The 23,610-nt window shown below is 33.9% G+C and overlaps 1 protein-coding gene across 1 annotated transcript; it reads right to left on the bottom strand.

Moving 5' to 3' along the window:
* Nucleotides 1–1,075: 1,075 nt before the first annotated feature.
* Nucleotides 1,076–23,225, bottom strand: LOC128992282 (protein takeout-like). Its single transcript, XM_054415774.1, has 6 exons — nucleotides 23,132–23,225; nucleotides 13,029–13,121; nucleotides 6,799–6,958; nucleotides 2,828–2,961; nucleotides 2,089–2,241; nucleotides 1,076–1,231 (listed from the first exon to the last, which is right to left on the bottom strand). Exons 1-6 carry the CDS (start codon nucleotides 23,199–23,201, stop codon nucleotides 1,080–1,082), a joined length of 762 nt encoding a protein of 253 aa, XP_054271749.1. The 5' UTR covers nucleotides 23,202–23,225; the 3' UTR covers nucleotides 1,076–1,079.
* Nucleotides 23,226–23,610: the final 385 nt, after the last annotated feature.

Raw genomic sequence — 23,610 nt, 5'->3', positions numbered from 1 at the left:
GGAGCACATTTCTTGCCGAGGAAAAATAGTGGAGTGATATGGACCGCGGGTACTACTTTCTCTAAGGCACCATTTGTGTTGCCAGCTGAACCTAAAAACGTGTTGCATAGTGTTTGAAAGACTAATTATTTATATGCTTTATAGTGACTGTAGGAAAAATATAATGTGTAACACGAGTGAAAAAGGCCTTTGCTGCACTCGAGATCATTCCACACTCGCCTGCGGCTCGTGCGTAAACATTGCTCTCGTGTGCAGCAAAGTGCCACTTTCACCACTAGTTACACAAATAACTATTTAACATTTTTAGAATACATTTTTGTAGTTTATTAATTTTTATCCATTTCCTACCTACCAATTGATTGTGGGCCAATAAATATCTTCGAGACACCTAAAAAGTCTCCTTTAGAATCATCTTAACATTTTTTTTGAGTTAAAAACTGCTAACATTACAGGCCACATTTTGAAGTGCATAACAAATTGACAGTCAATTCAATGTTATGTGTCTAGGGAAAGGAAACCACAATAAAACCTTAACTGTATGAATGAAAATAATTTATTACGTAACAATAACAAATTAAAATCTAAAAAGATGACTTAAGTTATATCTAAAAACTATTTTTTTTTATTTAAGATTCCATAGTATCGTATCACTCTAATTTAATGTAGAACCAAAGTGTCTGAAAAAAAAAACTATATACAAATGTCCAATTTTTCTTCAACATTTTTAAACAGAAGTTTTAAGGTCTTGTAATAAAATTACCAATTTAGCAATAATATGCTAATTTTAATACGATTGCATTTTCATGTTGTATTAATACAAAATGAAATAATCAATTATGTTTTATTAACTAGTAAAACATTTCGTGAAAATTCTAGTGTTAAGGAGTCGTTTCTTGTAAGCCACTAATTAAACATGACCTTAAAAATTAAATTCTTATTTGAACCTTCACTATAAGTTTATTTACAGAACAAACTTGTCTTAAAGATCAAGACTGAAGTTGCTGGAATTTTGATCATAGTCCCAACAATTTCATCCCAGATGTTTACGTATGGCAAGTATTCAATGACGTAGATGTGGCCTACTTGATGAGTATGTCGTCATAGGCGACTTTCTCAGCGATGTTGTTGACCACCAACGTCACTATCCTGGACACAGCTTCCACAACAGCTGGTCCAAACTCTGCCATTACTTCCCGCCAATTCTCGTTGAGGAAGTTGTTCATGTTGTTACCTGTAACAGCCAAGAGTCGCCATGACAACGCCGCAGTTCATAGGTTCGGATCTTATTATAAAGTGGATATGAGTTGTCGGTAAACGCTGAAAAGGTTGTGGGCATGTGTTTGGTATATATTCTTTATTACTCTCTTAAGCTCTACATTTATAAATATGGAAGTACTGTTAGTATTTTACCTGGTGTTCAGGAGCACTCCTATATTTCTAAGTGTATAGTCTCAAAACAGAATTAAACTCACTGTAATTATTTTCTCATAGATTATTGTAAAATATTTAAATACGACTTTATAGTTTTCTATTCCGACACGACATTCAACATCAAAATTTACATTAATAACTTAGGTGAACTATTCTCAAAATAGTCACACGGTTTTGTTTCTGACCATACGATCAAATCCTTCAAATATAGAATATGAATACTAAATTACAGTGCAGACATTGAAAAACCTTTAGCGGAGTTGGTTTTTTAAAACTACATCGAAACTGTAAAATAAAACAAAAATAATGATGATCGGTTGTAATGCTATGTAACCGTATTGGACGCCCTCAAATAATGATTTTTGAAAAACAAAATTGTTAAAATACTTTAAATCATTTTTTACATTTAAGAATAGTTTGTGTTTGGGTATAGCATATGACTTTACCCTTATAAATTTGTTGGCTATCCAATCAAACAGTAAGTTTTAAAGGTTAACTGTGTAATCTTTTTCCTAAAATGTTTTACTAAAATCTAAATCCCTTTTCCAATTGCACTTTATTACTTTAATCCATATTTTAACGTATTTATACAAATAACTGTATTTACAATGAAGGCAGCAATCTATTGTAAGGCACAAAATAAACCATAGTACGTACCTAGATTTTCGTCTCCCTTAAACAGGTTGGTCAGCTTGATGTGAAAGCCGCCCGCTTTGAAGTCAATTTTGGGGTTCTTGACTCTGGCGTGGTCCTTGCCATCTTTACCCTTCTTGAGATCGTAGTCAGTTCTGTATACTATGCTGAGGTTGCCTGTGAGGTAGGAAATAATTCATAAGAGGGGGCAATTGAATATTTGTGTAGTGGGTTGTAAAGTAAATAAGTCAGATCGTATATTAAGTGAGGGAGTTTGATTTTCGGCGTGTTAGGCCTTAAAATGAGCACTGAAAGGGAAATGATTACTAAGTGGTAAAAGAGAAAAGACCTCTCAGAAGTAACAAAAAATTTTAAATATAGTGAATAACATAATATTGTGAACCTAAAATCCTGCAAGAACAAAGGCTATTAAACAAGGTAACAAATAACTATATTTTCTAGATCTTGCCAATGGGAAAATAAATAAAATAACAAAATGTCCCTCCCTCAGGGGCTTATCAGTACCAATCACAAGCTAAAATCCTAATTGGTTTAACAAAGCACAACGCACCACATTTTTTTGGTATCTGTTTAAAATGTTCGATATCAAAATCAAATCACAATTCGCCAATGTATATTCATTTCAAAGTCACGTCAGCTAATATAAATATATTTAGGCTACTGACCGGTGCTTGAATCAATTAACATGTTTCCACTAATATGTTCTTTTATGATACAAGTCAATATTATATTTTATACTCACGCAACGTGAGGTCAGCGTCCCCAGCACCCTCTATGGGCAATACGAGCACTCTTCCTTTGGCCGTGTATTTGCCCTTGATGTCCAGCTTGGGTACTGAGCCTTCCAACTCTATGTGCTGCTTCTTCAAGTCAACCCTGAGACAAAACATTTTAAGATAAAAATAACAAATAATAAAAAAGCAATTCTCAAGGGGTCTAGGGAATATTTCACAATTAATACAAAAATGTGTATATCATTTTCACATAGTTTGTAAGATCATGGTACGAATCGGATTTTTTTCCATCCAAAGACTGGCTTTTGTATTTTTGAGCGTCTTTAATTGATAGAAAACAACAATTTACGCTAGGGGTCAAACCAGCTACCTCAAATGCAAGCGCTATAACCTACTACTTAAAGGCTACTTTTGTTGGTATATATCAAACTATTTGCTGGACTGTTATTGCCAATAATTTGTGGATGGGTTGATTGCCTATGTTACGTTATAGCCTTTTCACCAATTAATAACGAATGATAAATATAATAAATACATAGCTGAAGTAGAATGTTGTGAAAACGAAAATTTCTTATTTTGGGAACACTGTTAGTGTCAGTATCCACTACACATAACGTCAAGCAATGAATCGTATATTGATTATTCTATTTTGGTTTTAAAGGTTTGAGACGAAATATTTTAGACAAACTATTATCCACGCCACCAATGCACGGAAATATAATTGGAAAATATTACTACAATCATGAATTTGGCTTTTGCATTATACTGTTGAAACGGTAGTTGGTTTTACAACATGCATTAAGGTGTTGGACATGGGTCGAAAAATAATCAGATTGTGTTACAAAACGAGTTCTTTAAGTGTTTGTAATATAAATACGGTAGAGCTGCACCAGTGTGGCTATCTAATAACTGGTTGAGCAAACCACAATCTTTTTTACTTTGCCTTTCGTCGCCTACGATCCAAATTCGGCTATATCAATTCCAGTTTACCAACTAACACCCGCAAAAATTTAGGAAATAAATAAATACAGCAAAAACACGAACTTATAAATTCCTGATTGTAAACAGCGCGCACAATCGTAATAACATGAGACTTCCCTTTGATTGAGCCAACTGATAACTCGCTCGTAGTTGCGTAACAACAGGTAGTTTACGAACAAGATAGCCTTTCTAGTGATATATGCTGAATCTAAAACACTTGTTGTACACGTCCTTGCTCGGTGTTAGCAGCTACCTGCTTCACACAAGGGGAAACATTGTGGATTATCTCAAGTTGGCCTTGTAACCTCTTCTTTTTAAATTAATTTAATCGCGTCTACCTTACACATTAGTTTCCATTGTGGTTTTTCTTAGGGGTTTTGTGATTTTAATTAAGGAACGCGGCAGCGTTCCGCCCCGCCAAGTCCCCCAGCGGTACACAGCTGCTGCAGTGTATATATACATGACGTGACAAAGTGGCTTTTTTACTCGTCTATAGCTCTGAAGAAACAAAAGCTATTAAAATAATTGTTCATCCACTGGATAGGAGCAATCATTCTTGGCAAAATAAAAAAAAGAATTTAAAAAAAGGTTGTGTTTGAGCCAAGAAAAACTAGTTTGAAAATTCACAAATTTTCCGTGTTCTCCTTCTTCTCCTTAAATGTTGACGGACCTACAGCCCAAACCACTGGCTCAATTTTAATGTTTTTTATGTTGTTTGAAAGCCCTTAGCGTGTAGATGTGCCTTTTGAGGGTCACAAGTCGGTGCGTTGACCCATAAACCCTTGGCAAGCCCTCAAAGTACGATTTTGGCCCATTTAAATAACATGGGATTAAAATCAAAACAAAAGAAGGATCAGCTGCGATTAAATCTCAATTAATTTAAAATGTTAGAGAAATTCATAGGATCAGCTGAAAAATTATTTTAAAACTTTTATAAAGTATTTTTTTCAGGTATACCGAATGATTTGAGCTACTTACTATATAAAATTACTTAGAGCAGTGATATTCCCCGATACTTTCCATTGAAAAATGCAGTGTACCGATGGTACACTGGTACAGCAGCTCGTCATTTTTAACAGTTTAATACTACTTATCAAAACATATGAAACCTAGGAACTTGAAACTTAGTACTAGTACTAAGGTTAGTTTTAACATTGTTTCTTCATAATATTGCCAAAATTTATTTAACTAAATAAGGTTAGTTTGATGTTTTGATACACTAAAACAAATAAAACAATCGGGAAAATCCGTCTACGTATGTTAAACAAGCAAAAAAGTGAATGTAAAAAGTGGTATGTAAATTTAGGATAAAAATGAGTTTTTCAATATTTGTTTTGCCTTATGCTATTTCTAACAAACCTAATCTGTTTGATTACATTTTTACTTCTCTAATAAGGGCTCAATTTACACTAGTCTTTAGATATACGGGTTTAATTATCGGAACACTTATGTAACACCAATGCATTTTATGTGTAGTTGTGCCCTGGTCTATATATAAGAGAAAAGAGGATTTTTATTTTAACTGTTAATTTTCTACAAAAATAAATACAATCTAACAAAAAACCACTAAGTGGTAACACTTCCCCCGCCAAGTCAGCAACCCAAAAAAGACAATAAATCACCACTTTTCCGCCAAGTAAAACAATGTAATGTATGTAAGTTTGGCCACTTGGCGGCAGACTTTTGCTTGATCACTTTAAAAAATACCATAAAATTAGTTTCATTGAGCAAGTATCTCTCCCAATAGTACATTGCTAGATGAGAACTTATTTTACAAAATTTGACCTTATTTGTGTCACATTTCATAAAATCATAATAGTGATGGTTTTATATTTACTGATTACCTCGAAATTATTATACTTAGTTGGACTAATTAATTAGAGAAGTTGATTTGTGAAATTATCCACCAACGTAACTTTAATGAAAAAAAAACAAGCAAAAGTCTGCCGCCAAGTTGCCAAACTTACATACATTACATTGTTTTACTTGGCGGAAAAGTGGTGATTTATTGTCTTTTTTGGGTTGCTGACTTGGCGGGGGAAGTGTTACCACTTAGTGGTTTTTTGTTAGATTTAAATTAGTAGACGATCTTCATTTGCAAGCGTTCTTCGGTTGTAAACTGGCTTTGAGGGCGATTAATGCCAAACCAAAAATGAAAGACACAAAATTAAATCAAAACAACAGAAATATTAGCTGTACCTATATATAAACGTGTAGCAAAAAAGAAGTGGACTGGTAATCCAAAAAAAGTTAACGGACTGTAGATAAATTTTGATGAAGCTAAGGTGCCCAAAGCACAAAACAGTCATTTTAAATGGGTGATTGGATTTTTGTATTAAAAATGCCTTAAGAAAAGTTAAAGACATTTTACACTATAAATACTTAAAGATTACTGCTAACCATAACATGTTTGTAATATATTTTTAGTAGGCAGTAAAAAGGTTAACAATGCTTATGTTACGACACATTAAACCTGTGAAACCTATGAAGCGATCTTTTGTAATCTATGTGATCTTTTGTTGTGTGGATTTTAGGAAATTGTATTGTAGGAAATTGCATACGGATGCAGATCTCGTTACCTGATGCACCCATGCTTTCGTGTTATTAAAATATGGGCTTATGGCTGCCAAAGATTTGGGTTAAGTACTTAATAAAATAGTAGTAATTAAGTGGTGAATAAACATAAATAGCAATACTTAACATTGTAAACCTGACACTTTATCAAGGAGTGAAATCTGGGGATAAAACTCGTAAAAAATACAAAGCAGGTACCTCTTAATCATGTTAGAGAACCTTTCTGGCACGTATTCCATTCCACTACGCACCCAACGATGGAGTGATCCCCAAAATGGCCGAAGATCACTTCCTAAATACTTAACATTTTTAGGTTTTGTACTTAATAACAAAATAGGTATTCCTACCAAACCTATCCTACTGTGTCCCATCCACTTCTACAGTATCATAGTTTGTTCTAGTCTAGTCTCCTAGGGCATCTTACCTGACAGCCTTCGCCTGCACACCCTTGAGACCGTGGAACTTGCACTTCTCACAGGTGAAGACCAACCCCAGACCTCCGCTGCCTTGCCTCTTGCTGTCCCCCACCACGATCCTGTCTATGACCAGGGGGTCGAGCTTGGGGATGCCGTACTTTGGGTCGCCTGAGAGAACAGCTGATTATTAGTATGGCTACAACATAAACATTGGCTAATACACATTGATAGGGACAGTTCATTGTCTTCATAGCTTAACAGACTCTTTTAGCGAATTTCCCTATAGGGAAGTAGCTATTACCGTAGGTGGCACGGTAAGACCTAGACCCGGGACCGATTTACTTTTTCATTTTAATGTCCCCAGAGGCCAAAAACACCATTCGTTCAAATTTTTATATATGTATATATATATATATATATATATATATAGACATATATATATATATACGTCCGTGAACGCGATAACTTGAGTATTTTTTGTCCGATTTTGATGAAATTTGGTTTAAAAGTGTAAAGCGGGATAAACTTGAATGAGTTCGCGAACCAGCACGATCGGACCATGGGAACCGGGCTTTACGGGGGGTTTTATGGGGTAAAAATTGGTTTTTCTCACTTTTGACCCTCAAAACACAAAATTTCCCGATTTCTCCTTAGACCTTTTTAAAGAGCTTAAAAAAACAAATAATTTAGTATATAAAAGTATTTTTGTTCGATCATTAGTAACGGAGAAAATTTAAAAAAAATTGTAAATTTAAAATTCCCATGTTATTCTTATGGAGAATCTTGTCAAATGTTGTAGTTTGCTTGTTTATGGATATATTTTGATCAAACTTGGCAAATTTATTTATTTTGTACTAAGCTATCAATATTTTACTCAAAAACACACTTTATCAGTTTCCTTGTAGCAGCAAACCTAGGTACTCAGGGCCGGATCTACAAAATATGGGCCCCCCTGCAAAAGTCCTCCAAGGGCCCCTACAGCTGCGTACGGGGCTCCGGGGGGTTTGGGGGGTGTGGAGCACCCCCCTTGATAAAAGGGGGGTCCGGGGGTCCCCCCCCGGAAAAATTGCACATTTTTATAGCCGTTTGGTGACTTTCTAAAGCAATTTTTAACGCCTAAAACTGTGTCCAATAATAGTCCAAAAACTCCCATTTCACCTGTTGTTTGTCACGAGCAAGTAGACATAAGTAGAGTAGAGTAAAGTATATTTTTTAAATAGTTTTTACCTTTTACCAATTTATTTAATAGATCAGATTTATTATCCTAATAGAACTAGGCCTATATTAAAATATGAATAGATATTGCAAAACATAACAACTAATTGTAATAACTAACAACTATTGTGGTTTCTATTTCATAATTTAATTTGCACTTTTTAAACCTAGTTTTAATTTTTAGTTTTCATCTAATTTCTAGAAAATCCTTTTCTACTCTTGCATGACTTTTGAGATTGGGTTATAAACTAAATCAGGTTTTGGCGGGCCTAGCTAGCAGCTTTAACTCAACTCTCTATTCAAAACTTACAACCTCACCACTGGCATACTTCGTAGAAATGTTTTCACCTAATTCATTGTTCATTAATTCGCACTTAACTACACTTATAACGAAAAGAAACAGAGGTACAGGTACAACTGTGTATATTAATTAATTATTTAATTTAATAACTATAGAATACCGGCGGCACGCCGGCACGCCACGATAAACATAACCTCACAAAACTACAGTAGTATTCACTATTTTGACTGATCTCTAAATAATTGCGTTGACAGATTATTGAGATCGCTCGCTGCACCCAGCGATTGTCGTGGCAATAGTTTAAACTACTGTTTGGACGGAGTCCCAAACGCCTTCGAATTAGGTCATTAGATAACGCTACAAAGATTAGTACAAGCACAAGTAAGTCCCTCCTGTACGACGACAGACTTATGACTTATTGTTCAATGTTCAGGTTCAGCTCAACTGATGTGAGAGTGAGTGCTAGTGCTAGTTGACACTTCGTCGTCCACGTCGCTCGGTCCGATCGGACTGTTACAGCACAGTGGATCTGTGAAGCTCGCCATGCAGCTGACGTGCTGACTGGACTGAGCTGACTGAGTATGGACTGACTGAAAGTGGCGAGATTGAACTGTCTAGCTAGGGCGAGGTCCCGAGTTGTCGAAGAGTAAAATCACAAGTCTAAATTTACTTAATAATTATAACTTTAGCTTTGATGTTGACAATATTTATTTGTCTGTCAAAACTAAACTTGCCGTCCTATTCAATTATGTTTATATGCATTAAAATAATTTTAATTTTTACGAGCTCTTTGGGCCCCCTAAGGGCTTGGGCCCCCCCGCATTGCGGGGTTTCGCGGTTCCTAGATCCGGCCCTGTAGGTACTTGTTAAACCTAATGTTATTAAAATATATTTAACTGAAAATCAATTCAGACAAATGGAAATTCGCTTAGTCGGCAGGTTTGCTGCGGCGGGGGTATTTGAGGTTAGCTTAGGGAATAATGTGATTTAGTTATGAGAATTGTTTGTGACACCTTCACATCCTAGGACACTAGACTTTAGCCCTGAACCGTTTTACACAGGCTAAGCCTAGAGGGCCACGGTATAAAATCACATAGACAAAATCTATTTGTGACTGGAGGGATTTGAGCCCGTGACCTTCAAAACTGAAGCCTTGCACTCTACCACTAGACCAGCTTGCTCCCTGTCATGAGACGAACATTGTACTAAACAAAAAAATTCTTTAAACACGTATTTTCTTCTTACTCGATTTGATATTTTAAAGCTGAGATTCTTCTACTCTTATTTATTTTCAAGCCCTATTTTTAACCTCTTAGCTAATTTTGCCTAAATTTTCATGGTCAGTTTATGTTCCACTTTTTTACTACGAAACCTACTTTATTTTGGTAACTAACTGTACTTTACCAGATTTAATAAACTCTTCAGAAACTATAAGAGATTCTAGGGATTGGCTGAAAAAAAGTTTAACTAGTAAGTATGTATGCACTTTCAAACTATAACTGCCACTACGTCCTAAGCCTTTGACAAGGAAATATCAAGATAAACTGCTATTTATGTGACAGCTAAAGTACAGTAGTTTCAGTGAGAATATGCACAGGAAAAGCCAAACTAGCGTCACTGATCGTTGGTAATGAGAGTATTCATTGAAACGTAATGATCGGTCTTCCTGGAAATATATTCTTCTTCATTTGTCAGAAGATTCCTTAAGGGGCGGTTTGGGAGCTCGAGCCCAGCTAGTACGCGCCTAGTGTTGGACGCGCCTAACTTTAGTCCCCGGACCAGAAACCAGGCTTGGGAGCTCGCGCCTAAGTTGAAATGGTCGTAGATCAAGTATAGTCGCGCCTAAGTTGCAGCGCGGCTAGATGGACAGGGAATCGCGGGGAATTCAGGTTTTGACGTTGGCAACGGCCATTGCAGAACCCGTTACCGTTGACAACAACAAAAGATAAACACTTATTGAAGATGGATACAATTTTATCTTGGTATATCAATGGTGGCTAATTAGTAGACTATGGTGTGTGTTTCTGCATTGTACCATTGCAAAAATGTAGTTTTGTAAGATCGTTGTTTTACATCCCAATGACTGAAGAACCGTAATTGTTTATATTAAATTCTTTTAAGATCTAACTTTATTTTCACTTTACGATTTATTATTATTTAATCAGTTGTCCTTAAGTACTACTATTTGTCTTTTAAGTACTACGCCTTATAAATACGTACAGAGCAACAGGATTAACATCGGAAACTCGGTTTCATGCAATAAAAAGCTTCAAAATTAAACAGTAATTTCCCAGTATAATATAGGGGTATTGACAAAAAATAATAAAAAGTAATTGCGGAGGTTATGATTGTGTGAAGCCGAGGTAAATGTAAAAAAAATGTTTTAATACAGTACTTAGAAAAAATTGTTGTCAATTTAAAATCTTTTTTTACATGACACTCTTTTATCTAATTTTCCTAGGGAAGTATCTATTACCGTAGGTAGCACTTAGTTCCGGGACCGATAAACTTTTCCATTTTTATGTCCCTAGAGGCCAAAAACACTGTTCGTTCAAAATTTTATATATGTATAGCCTATATATAAATGTATTACATATACGTCCATAAACGTGATAACTTGAGTAATTTTTGTCTTATTTTGATAAAATTTGGCATGAAAGTGTTTGTGTGAAAGTTAACAACAGACGACCTTAGTTGTCATAAAATGTCTATATAGATTTTTCATCGTACTGGCGCTGTATGATTTTGACTCTAACGACTAAATTGAAGATCCAAATTTCGACGAATAATTTAATTACTATTTTACAAAACCTTTTAATTGAATGGTTAGTATAATACTTCTGCCCCTTAAAATCGTGTTTGGCATATACTTAGAGGTAAAAGAATAACATCTTATAAAACAAAAACAGTAATTTAATGCAATTGTAGTGTATATTTTTCTTGTATAATGATGTATGGGTGTTAAACTTTAGAGAAAATACATGTTATATGGTTAAACCAGGAAAAAAGATTAGTAATGGAAATTGGCAAAATAGGGAATTAAAATATTGAAAACAGAAATATATCTTTCAGCTTTATTACACTGTACATAGTCTACCTCACCCAAAACGAACAGATACAAGACACAAGTGAAGGTAATATGACAAATGAGCTGTTTGTATTTTGACCACTAAACATGGCGTTAAAAAAATGCTTTTATGTGTTTCCCTTAAAAGTTAGGATGTCTCTTTTAAACATTTCTCTTTCCTGCTTGAGCTTTTTCCTTTTGCCACTTAACTGATCCAATCTCGGAGTTGAAAGGCGCGATTCTCCTTAATGAGTTCGCGAACCAGCATGATCAGACCAAGGGAACCCGGAGTTGTATAGGATAAAAATAGTTTTTTTCTCAATTTTAACCCCTATACCATAAATCTTTGTCTTTAAAATATTTTAAAGAGTAATTTAAAGAGTAAAGAGTATTTTAAAGAGTATAAAAAACAAATTAATATCTTAAAATGTTTTGTACGGTTATTGGCTACAGAGACTATTGGTAAAATTGTAAATTTTAAATTCCCATGTGATTCTTATGGAGAATAAGTTAAGTTAACTGTTCTAGTGTGGTCGTTTATGGATATATTTTTATGAAACTTGGCAAATTTATTTATTTTTTATAAAGCTGTTAATATTTTGTTAAAAACACACTTTATTACCCTCCCTGTAGCAGTATACCTACACCGTAGGTAGTTTCAGGTGCTTGTTAAACCTAAAGTTATTTAAATAAATTTAATTGAAAGCTCTATTAGGTTATTTGGAAATTCACTTAGTCTGCAGGTTTTCTTTGGCGGGTTATTGATATACTGTATATATTTTCTTATACTCCAAATAATCTAGGTACTCCATTTTGATGTAACTAGCACTTGGTCAATGACACTGAACTGAGCTCTATCACAACGCAATTAAAAGATAACGATTATGACTGTGAGCTATTTGCAGTTTTTTATGTTTTGTTTACTATCTCTTCACTCTTTCGTAGGGGGTGAATGGGGGTATGCATGTGGTTGCTAATTATTTTCTTACTAATAAAATATTTATAATTAAGGTACGGGTGTTATAGCCAAACTCTCAGTTGAAAGAAATTCTATTTAGGGTCCATATTTGTATTGCAGTTAACAGTAAAAACAAAAACCAAATAATCTTTCGTTAAATTTAGCTTTCTGCAAGATTTTCGTTTTATTTTGAACAACAGAAAACTAAAAAAAAAGTTTTATCAAATATACTTTGAGAGTAATGAAAATGTTCAGAATTTAATAACGAATTCCAATATAACATTCTTTTAGTTTATATGTAAACAATTAACTTGCTAATGAGCTAATACCGGCATGATGTCGACTTAGACCTGCCCCCTGGCAGGACTAAAGTTGGGGACTAAACTCACTGATTTTTATGACGAAAACATATCTCTTAGTCCCGAAATTGGTCTCCCAAACCCACCGAGACTATCTCTTAGGCTGGCGCCTAAGTCTACTTGACTCCCAAACCAACAATATTTAGGCGCGAGATTATCCCTGCACAAGTTAGGCGCGCGCCTTACTGATCCCGAGCTCACAAACCCGTTTTCGAGGCGGCAGCCTAAAATACCGGAAATATCCGGATTTAGTCGCGGACTAGCGCTAATACCGAGCTCCCAAACCGCCCCTAAGTGTCATTTCTGTGTCAATTCCTTAAGGACAAAGTGTTACTTACCTTGTATAATAAATGGAAGCGCCTCCTTGCCATGCTTGAGCGCACACTCGTTCAACTTGGGGTCATTTTTTCGGCATGGTTTCATATAATGTGCTGAAACAAAGAGAGACTTTTTGATATTTTTTGTTTTTATTACGAATTTACTTCTACTCCAAAAGATAGTAGGAATTAAAAAAATAGTCTAGTATGACTTGTTTTATGTATTGGTAAAATTATAAGCTAATGGCGTGGTTTGATTTTTCAGGATACTATCATGTACAGAGTGTCCCGTAACTCTCTGTACATATGTATATAGCGTTATTGCTTAGGTCAAGACAAACACATTTTACCACAGGAACATGGGTCTGTGGTGCCTAGTTTTCCGACTGTCTGTATTTATGTATTTTTTACAAAAAAATAATAATTCCTAAACGGTTTGAGATACAGCGTTGAGATTTTGCAAAAATGTTTATCTTATTAAGACTTATTTTTGTCTAAAATAAAAAAAAATCATTAACCGTTTTAAAATAGCAGCCATTTAAAATATTTGATGCCAAATTTCACGAAAACCGTTAACTTAACGAAAAATTGCAGACAAAAATCTAGTAAATATTATGTAGTTTTCAAGTTTTCTCTGCAAATTGCATTATGTCACTTTTCATTTCTTGTTATACTGAAATCACTGTCAAAAGACATGAAGATTATGGTACATTAATGTGGACATGTGTTATAATTAATTGTACACCGAATAAAAAGAAGGAAAAATAGGGAAATTCGCTAAAACGCTAAAAATTTGGGATGGAACCCACCCCTTTCATACTTAACCCCAAGATACTAAACACTAGGCTTTATCAACCCAACCCTGTTTTAAATTTGTTAATCTTGGACTCGTAATTAACAATCATATTGAGTTTCCAAAATGTACTCTAAAAGGATTCAAACAAGAAGATTATGTCTTATTCACAATACAGCTTCTGGCAAGTTTTATATGTTTAACATAAAAATACGATAACTATCCCAATCCTGTCATTGGACACATTGGACACCAAAGTTCCTAATACAGTAGTTCCATTTTCTGTAGAACATTTTCTCGTTCCCAAACTTACTATTTTGAAAGCAGTTGGCCTTAAGCCTGAAAATTTAAATGTTGCATTTCTCTGAAAGGTGAATTCTCATTTCCTTGCCAATCTTGAACTTTGTCTGTTTTTCTGTTCCGATGTTATTGATAAGCTCTATCTCGTGACGTCAGAACCAACGTCACACTACAATATTGTATAAAGCTGACGCAGAATGAAGACATCCTTGAAACTGGTTCTTATTTCAACGGGAACCAGTTGTCAACTTCCACCTTACTGAGACTGTCACGTTTATTCACTAATCGACCATGTAGAGGGTTTATGATCATGTAAAGTGTTTATTTGCTTCCGTTTGCATAATAGTTTATTTTTAGTTCTATAACTGAATATTGTGAAAGACATGGAAATAATCAATTTGTAAGAGACTGAGAATCTCGAAAAGTGTACTTTGATGACTTTTGGATATTCTTTACACTATTTCATAGACTATTTCAATATTTCATTTTAGCTGTAAGAAACGTTACTGAAAAACTTTAACGTATGCTATCAACATTTTCATTGTTAATGATGATGTAAACCCACCTAAAACTGTTGGACACAATTTTAACTTAACTTTTGATCTACGTAAATTCGCTAAATCAAAATACTTTTGATCGTAAAACTAGTAGTTTTTTTTCAGTTATTCATTTGATTATGACGCATTCGTATCATAACGAAATCTATAATTCAAGTAAGGTACGACAGTAAATATATTTAATACAGTCCTCTATTAGAACATTTATAACAAATGCCACGTGCTATCAAATACCACATATATTTGTTAATCCATTGGTGTAACTGATTGATCTGTAAGTTTTTGTCGTTTTTTGTACAGTAGGTAAATATCCAACAGCTTCCACAGGGCAAGTGTCGCTATACCCGGAAGCAGGTAGGCCAGTACAGGTATACGGTATCAGTTAGGTATATGACCTTGATTACACCAGTGCATTAGCATGCCACTCACGTTTACACGAACCTTGGAACTCGACCTTCATTACTGGCAGACGATACATCCGTCAAACTTGCCAATTTTGATGGAATTTTACGTTTTAAATACTTTTTAAATGAAATGGTGACCTACAAAGTAGGTATTTTAAGCCAAGTATGAGTGGAGATGAGTGTAGGATGAGTGGTGCGATCTTGTTGTCTTGTTAGTGACTAAGGCCGACTTATTCCTTAAACGCAGATGTTAATTAATAGCCCATACAGCTAATGGCAACTAAAGGGACCTACAGTTTATAGTGGAATCCGAACCACATTTTTGCCTTGGTATATACGAATTGGTCTAATTTTCAGGATAGTACTGTGGATAGTCGTAGTACTCACTCGTGCGGACGTTACACCAGGGAGTCGCATCCACAGTGCATGCCTATAAATATTCACAATTCACAACCTCCTAGTAACTGGATTACAGGACGACGCCACCCTGTTAATAAACTAACAGTTAAGTTGTGTGAAGAGATTTATTTCAACTACTCTCGAAATTTTGGCACTCGTACGATAAAGTTTAGACAACATGTTTAAAACTGTGCTTCTGTCTTAAGTCCTTGAGGAGGTTTTGGCACAGTTACAAACTTTTTCATTAGTACCTGTTGGTCATATTCTCTTCCGTATAACAAGAATCTTAGTGCTTTGTACAAACATTGTGAGAACTGATTGATTATTCAACCAGCTGTGTAGGATCAGAATTATCAGTGAACTGGTCTAAGTTTTGGACCTTCAAGGAGTGCTCAATTTTTTCGATCAAGGTACTGGATTGAACCAGTTACTTTAGGAATAACATGGAACTACATAACCACTCTATCTCACAGCCCAGGTTGAGTTAACGAAGTTAAATTCAAAGAACTGCAAAACTGATGTGAGAAATTTATAACTTGCAGTTAACAATTAAAAATAATTACCCATGGGTTGGACATAGGAGGAGTTAACAATTAGTTTCACCAATTTAATTGGTTACGCAACAGAATTTATTGCAACCCAAACGTGAATTAATTTAATTTTAGTAACTATCACTGTAAATTAATTTACCCAATTTATAACCATAATTATTATTAATTTGTAAAATTGCATTTTTGTTTCATCTGTTCTTTATATGTTAAATATGTAGATTTATATTAGATTAATAAATCTCTTTTTTTATTTCTGTATATTTTTTGTCAGGTTAAGTGTAAGAGAGGTTAAGTGAGGGAGGTTAAGTGTCAGGCCATGTGGTAACTTTGCCTGGTAAAATAAAGAATTTTTCATTTTCATTTTCATTTTCAACCATAATACCGTTCAAAACTCGAGCTAAATGTTAAAATCTGCTAAGGTACTAGTCACTACGTCAATTGAATATCATTGATGTCATTCCAAGAGGAATCAATCAATGTAAATGTAAGCGATTGATCGGTGATTCACCTCCTGGCCAAACCTTGGCCGTCACAAAGGTTCAAGTGCGCAAAAGAACATTAGCACATTTCTGATTATAGGCCTTGCAAACATGAATGAACGGAAAAGGAGCAGTGATTAAGCACGCATTTAAGGTTTGTAAGTAGATATAGTTTAATAGGTCTACTGATGAAGTCATTGGATTGGTCAGTCATGTTTGATGGTTCACAACTCGATACAGTTGTCCTTGATCATTTGACTTATAAATGATCTGGCTCAGTAACTTTTAAATGATCAAGTTTGGTGTTAGTCAGTAACAAAGCTACAAAAGGAAACCCATAACATTATACGCTCACTCTTCACTCATATTTGGGTTAAAATCTGCCCTGTTTCGTTTCCATTTCAATGGGCAATGATAAGGTTGGATATTAATATATCAAAAATTAGTACCATAAAAATGCAATGTCCCCAGTGGTCTAACGAATCTCAAAAGTTAACTTAGTTATTTAATTGGAGTAAAACTAGAACGTCAGTGTGTATTTTGAAGATACAGTACATCTCAACTCATTAATATTCGGTAAGACATTATGTGTTCCTTGCTCTTTGGATGAAAAACATGCGAATTGCAAACTATCTACTGGTCAGAGAAGTAAATTTACTTCTCTTTAGTGAGTTTATAATGTACAGTTTATTATACTGGAAACAAGTTTGTTTACACAATAAATGTATTCCCTTTCAGTACATTATGTGTGGTTAACTCGTGATAAACCAATCGCAATAGAACTGTCTATAAATAAACTTTACTCTAAAATAAAGCTTTAGTAAAAACTAAACCACAGTATTTAGGATTGTATTTCGATATTTAAAACTTTATATCACATCGTTACGAATGCCAGATAGAACAGTTCAAGTAAAAACCTTTAAAACTATTGACGACTACTTGTCCGTAGAAGGTTAAAGGTCAATATCAATATAATACAATCAATATAATCAATAACCAATATCAATAAATAATCAATATTGTATAATCAATATAAATATAATCGATTGAATAATTTAGGGCAAAACATATAAAACCATACTGTATAGGTATGTTTGTGTTTAAAAGAACAATAACCTGAAATGTTAAAACATTAAGATGAAGTGACCATACGAAAAATCTGAAAATTGATACAGTTAGTCTTGAGTTTATTTCATATTGTTTTTAGAATGGTTTCCCATTTGATATTGGTTTAAACTAGGCTATGACATAGAAAGTATAATTTAGGACTACGGCATGTACTAGTTTGATCCAGTGGCACTATAAAACTAAGAATACACTAGAATTTCAAAAATCTTAATATTTTCACTGAATAAGACTAAATTAACTTTACCACCCGAGTGTTTATAACTTTCGGCGTATATCCATTTATTGAATACCAATCACTTAAGAATCAGAGGTTATGGGAAGTTAATCTATTTGGCATTCGCCGATGCACTATATCAGCTGTAAAATGGTCATACGCTGTGAAGTGACACCCCAATTGTAAAACTTTGTTGTTATGTGGAAATGGTTAACGGTTCAATGAGAGAAAACCATCCTTGTATTAAGTATCTGTATTTTGGGGGGTTAAAATTATCACTGTTTAACACTTATCAAAAGTATTAACCCAACACATAATACAATTTATGACCATAGTAGTGGCAATATGATGGTCCTATGACACTTTAGGCACGTTTTCCCCATAAGAATAACATGGTGAGCTTTTTTTGACCACTTTTTTAAAAATCCAGCTCTTGGCCAATACAAGCCTATATAAATGTTCAATACCATTGTACAACTCCATTACTATTTCAAATCCACATCTATTCACATGTATATTCTCAAAATCGATCGAGGTTTGTACGCGAACTCGTGCGCGCTCCCGGCTCACGGCGTGCTCCCTTGGACATCCTTAGTGGAAATCCATGAGTTCTGGCTACTTGGGAACCCAAGCCATTTGACATACAATAAATCACCCTTTCTCCTAATTACCTTTTCTACTAAATACATGTCTTTATACTTGGTCTTTAACAACTCCTCTGTATAGAATCCTCCTCTGATTATATTACCATTTTCATCTTTCAAGATATAAGTCACAGGCTTTGTATTCTTTACTTCTGCTATTGTAAATAGTTCCCCTGTCCAATTCGGGGTATATCCTTTACTAAAAACATGTTTATACTTGGAAATTCTCACACTATCACCTACCTTATATCTTGGCTTTTTAACTTGCACTACTTTAGAAGTCAATCTCTCATGCACATATTTACTGTTCTTAATATTCACTTGGTTAGGCTTCATTCCTATAGATCTATGCACCTTATTATTATATTTTCGAATTAACTTTGGAAGTAAATCCAACCATTTATAACTCCCCTGAGCACTAAATTCCCTATATAACCAATTCTTTAAAGTTCTCTGAAACCTCTCTACAATTAATTGCAGACTTAGTTGTAAAAATGTGTGATAGTGATTAATATTTAACTTTTTCATTAGTTTGCTAAAATATTGATTAAAAAATTCTTTTCCATTGTCAGATTGAATGTTTTTAACCCCCTTTGGTAGAATGGTTTTAATGGCTTCTGTAACTACCAACCCTGTCTTATTTTTTAGCAGAGCAGCATAAGCTTTTTTAGAAAATGTATCTATTAAAGTTAAAATATATCCATTGCCAGATTTTTTAACACTTTGCTATATCTTAAATAGTTTTTGAGATACAGTATTTTAAAACAATATTATAAACTTAAAAATGTCAAATGTGCAAAAATGCCAAAAAAGTCTGGACTTTGAAAATTTTCATGATAACTGTTATTTGTACCCATATAAAATAATGTTAAAATTGTTTTTGAATTTTTGATTTTTTTATGTTGTAATATTGTTTTAAAATACTGTATCTCAAGCAGTTTTCGAGATATAAGCATTTTAAAACAATATTATGGGCTTAAACAATTTTAGGTGAGTAAACATGTCAAAAACTATGAATAAGAAAGTTCTATCTTTTGATGATGACGAGAGGCTTATTCTGGAAGATGACATTAATACTCTTGCTCTTAGTAATTATAAAATTGATCAAACATAAATCTATAATTGCAATTATTATTTAGCCTTTCAGTAGTGGTAATATGATGGTATGACCCCACTTTAGGCGTTTTTCCCCATAAGAATAACATGGGGATCATTTTTTGGCCACCAATTCCAAAAATCCTGATCTTTGCCCACATATCCCTATATAATTGTCAAACCTTATTTCTTACTTATTCCCCATAAATATATTCGATATCAAGCTAAAACAGCTATTTCTTACATTTATTGACCATTACAGGTGTAAATGTAAAGTAGTGGCGAACTAGCAAAGAGACCCCACTTTAAGCACGTTGTCTATTATGAAAAAGCCATATTTAGTTTTATCCAAACTTTAGAGGAAGAGATCGCTAAATTGGTTAAATGAAACGTCATTACCAACATGCTTGTGATACACATGTTTTAAAACTTAAATCGTCTTGTTTGGATAATATTAAGAAATTTACATTATCACATAAATGTTTGTGTACTTTGCTGCAAGATTTACACAAGTAAAAACAGTCAATATTTTTATGTCGACCTTTTGACAAAAATGGTGTAATATTTGGACTATTCATGTCATCAAATACAACAACTTACTGTGACTTTGATGTGAATGTTTGTGTACTTGTGTACTTCATCACACAAATTTCACACTATTTTCACAAATGTCACATGAATTGTGAATTTCACTGTGATTGTGATGTGAATTCGTGTGTACTTTATCACACACTTTTCACACAACTTTTATAAATTTCACACAAATTTTACACAATTTGTGAAATTGTAACAAAGATTTCACATGAATTGTGAATTTCACTGTGACTGTGATGTGAATTCGTGTGTACTTTATCACACATATTTCACGCAATTTTTATAAATTTCACACAATTTGACACAATTTTCACACGATTTGACACAAATTTTACATAATTTGTGTCAAATCGTGTGAAAATTGTGTCAAATTGTGTGAAATTTATAAAAATTGCGTGAAATATGTGTGATAAAGTACACACGAATTCACATCACAGTCACAGTGAAATTCACAATTCATGTGAAATCTTTGTTACAATTTCACAAATTGTGTAAAATTTGTGTGAAATTTATAAAAGTTGTGTGAAAAGTGTGTGATAAAGTACACACGAATTCACATCACAATCACAGTGAAATTCACAATTCATGTGACATTTGTGAAAATAGTGTGAAATTTGTGTGATGAAGTACACAAGTACACAAACATTCACATCACAGTCACAGTAAGTTGTTGTATTTGATGACATGAATAGTCCAAATATTACACCATTTTTGTCAAAAGGTCGACATAAAAATATTGACTGTTTTTACTTGTGTAAATCTTGCAGCAAAGTACACAAACATTTATGTGATAATGTAAATTTCTTAATATTATCCAAACAAGACGATTTAAGTTTTAAAACATGTGTATCACAAGCATGTTGGTAATGACGTTTCATTTAACCAATTTAGCGATCTCTTCCTCTAAAGTTTGGATAAAACTAAATATGGCTTTTTCATAATAGACAACGTGCTTAAAGTGGGGTCTCTTTGCTAGTTCGCCACTACTTTACATTTACACCTGTAATGGTCAATAAATGTAAGAAATAGCTGTTTTAGCTTGATATCGAATATATTTATGGGGAATAAGTAAGAAATAAGGTTTGACAATTATATAGGGATATGTGGGCAAAGATCAGGATTTTTGGAATTGGTGGCCAAAAAATGATCCCCATGTTATTCTTATGGGGAAAAACGCCTAAAGTGGGGTCATACCATCATATTACCACTACTGAAAGGCTAAATAATAATTGCAATTATAGATTTATGTTTGATCAATTTTATAATTACTAAGAGCAAGAGTATTAATGTCATCTTCCAGAATAAGCCTCTCGTCATCATCAAAAGATAGAACTTTCTTATTCATAGTTTTTGACATGTTTACTCACCTAAAATTGTTTAAGCCCATAATATTGTTTTAAAATGCTTATATCTCGAAAACTGCTTGAGATACAGTATTTTAAAACAATATTACAACATAAAAAAATCAAAAATTCAAAAACAATTTTAACATTATTTTATATGGGTACAAATAACAGTTATCATGAAAATTTTCAAAGTCCAGACTTTTTTGGCATTTTTGCACATTTGACATTTTTAAGTTTATAATATTGTTTTAAAATACTGTATCTCAAAAACTATTTAAGATATAGCAAAGTGTTAAAAAATCTGGCAATGGATATATTTTAACTTTAATAGATACATTTTCTAAAAAAGCTTATGCTGCTCTGCTAAAAAATAAGACAGGGTTGGTAGTTACAGAAGCCATTAAAACCATTCTACCAAAGGGGGTTAAAAACATTCAATCTGACAATGGAAAAGAATTTTTTAATCAATATTTTAGCAAACTAATGAAAAAGTTAAATATTAATCACTATCACACATTTTTACAACTAAGTCTGCAATTAATTGTAGAGAGGTTTCAGAGAACTTTAAAGAATTGGTTATATAGGGAATTTAGTGCTCAGGGGAGTTATAAATGGTTGGATTTACTTCCAAAGTTAATTCGAAAATATAATAATAAGGTGCATAGATCTATAGGAATGAAGCCTAACCAAGTGAATATTAAGAACAGTAAATATGTGCATGAGAGATTGACTTCTAAAGTAGTGCAAGTTAAAAAGCCAAGATATAAGGTAGGTGATAGTGTGAGAATTTCCAAGTATAAACATGTTTTTAGTAAAGGATATACCCCGAATTGGACAGGGGAACTATTTACAATAGCAGAAGTAAAGAATACAAAGCCTGTGACTTATATCTTGAAAGATGAAAATGGTAATATAATCAGAGGAGGATTCTATACAGAGGAGTTGTTAAAGACCAAGTATAAAGACATGTATTTAGTAGAAAAGGTAATTAGGAGAAAGGGTGATTTATTGTATGTCAAATGGCTTGGGTTCCCAAGTAGCCAGAACTCATGGATTTCCACTAAGGATGTCCAAGGGAGCACGCCGTGAGCCGGGAGCGCGCACGAGTTCGCGTACAAACCTCGATCGATTTTGAGAATATACATGTGAATAGATGTGGATTTGAAATAGTAATGGAGTTGTACAATGGTATTGAACATTTATATAGGCTTGTATTGGCCAAGAGCTGGATTTTTAAAAAAGTGGTCAAAAAAAGCTCACCATGTTATTCTTATGGGGAAAACGTGCCTAAAGTGTCATAGGACCATCATATTGCCACTACTGACCATTAACTTTTTTGTTAACGTTTATTGTATATGCAGTTGACATTTTGAATGAAAACACCACAATGTCTTGTAAAAAAAAAGTTTTAAAACCCTCCAAATTGATTGTGTATTTGTCGAAGCTCTAAATTATCCCTCTCTCGGAGAATTCCGGGACACTAAACCAACACCACATTGGTCACACCAATCACGATATTTGCAAACTATTTATTTTATTTGTTGTATACATAAATATATAATAATAAATAATAATAATAATAAACATATTGAAGTCCTACAATATTTTAAAAGTACTCACGGAGTTTGGCAGGGGCAGGAAGCGCAGGCGCGACAACTGCGACGAGTACGGCGACAACCAGGGCCCTCATCCTGCAGAGGCAAGGCGAGCGACAAACAGCAAGGGACCTATCCTGCTTCCCTGCTATATACCCTAGTCTGTCCTTGCTAAGCGAGTCGCGGGTTGGGCGAAAAAGCTGCGACTGTCATTATGTTGTTGTTTTACACTGTGAAATACGTCAGATTCGTTAGATGTCGATATTGAGATTCGAAGATAATGTGTTTTTAGAATTTTCCTTAAGATAAGATAAGTTGATATGGGTTAGTTTTTGGCTCATTCGATGTTAAGGCGAAATGTATACTGTTGGCAAGATTAAGTTGACACCTTGAAATGGGTTGTAGTGTTCACTATACGTTATCAAAAGGAAGACGATATTGAATTTTCTCCGAGTGCAAAAAAAAGAACAGCAGGAGTCATCTGATTTAGGTCAAAAGGTTATA

Source organism: Macrosteles quadrilineatus, unplaced genomic scaffold (assembly GCF_028750875.1).
Source record: "Macrosteles quadrilineatus isolate MER2022 unplaced genomic scaffold, UCM_ALF_1.0 Scaffold_4__1_contigs__length_99947679, whole genome shotgun sequence".
In the NCBI taxonomy this organism is placed as follows: domain Eukaryota; kingdom Metazoa; phylum Arthropoda; class Insecta; order Hemiptera; family Cicadellidae; genus Macrosteles; species Macrosteles quadrilineatus.
Note: the sequence above shows the minus strand (reverse complement) of the source record. Positions and strands in the feature narration are given on the sequence as shown.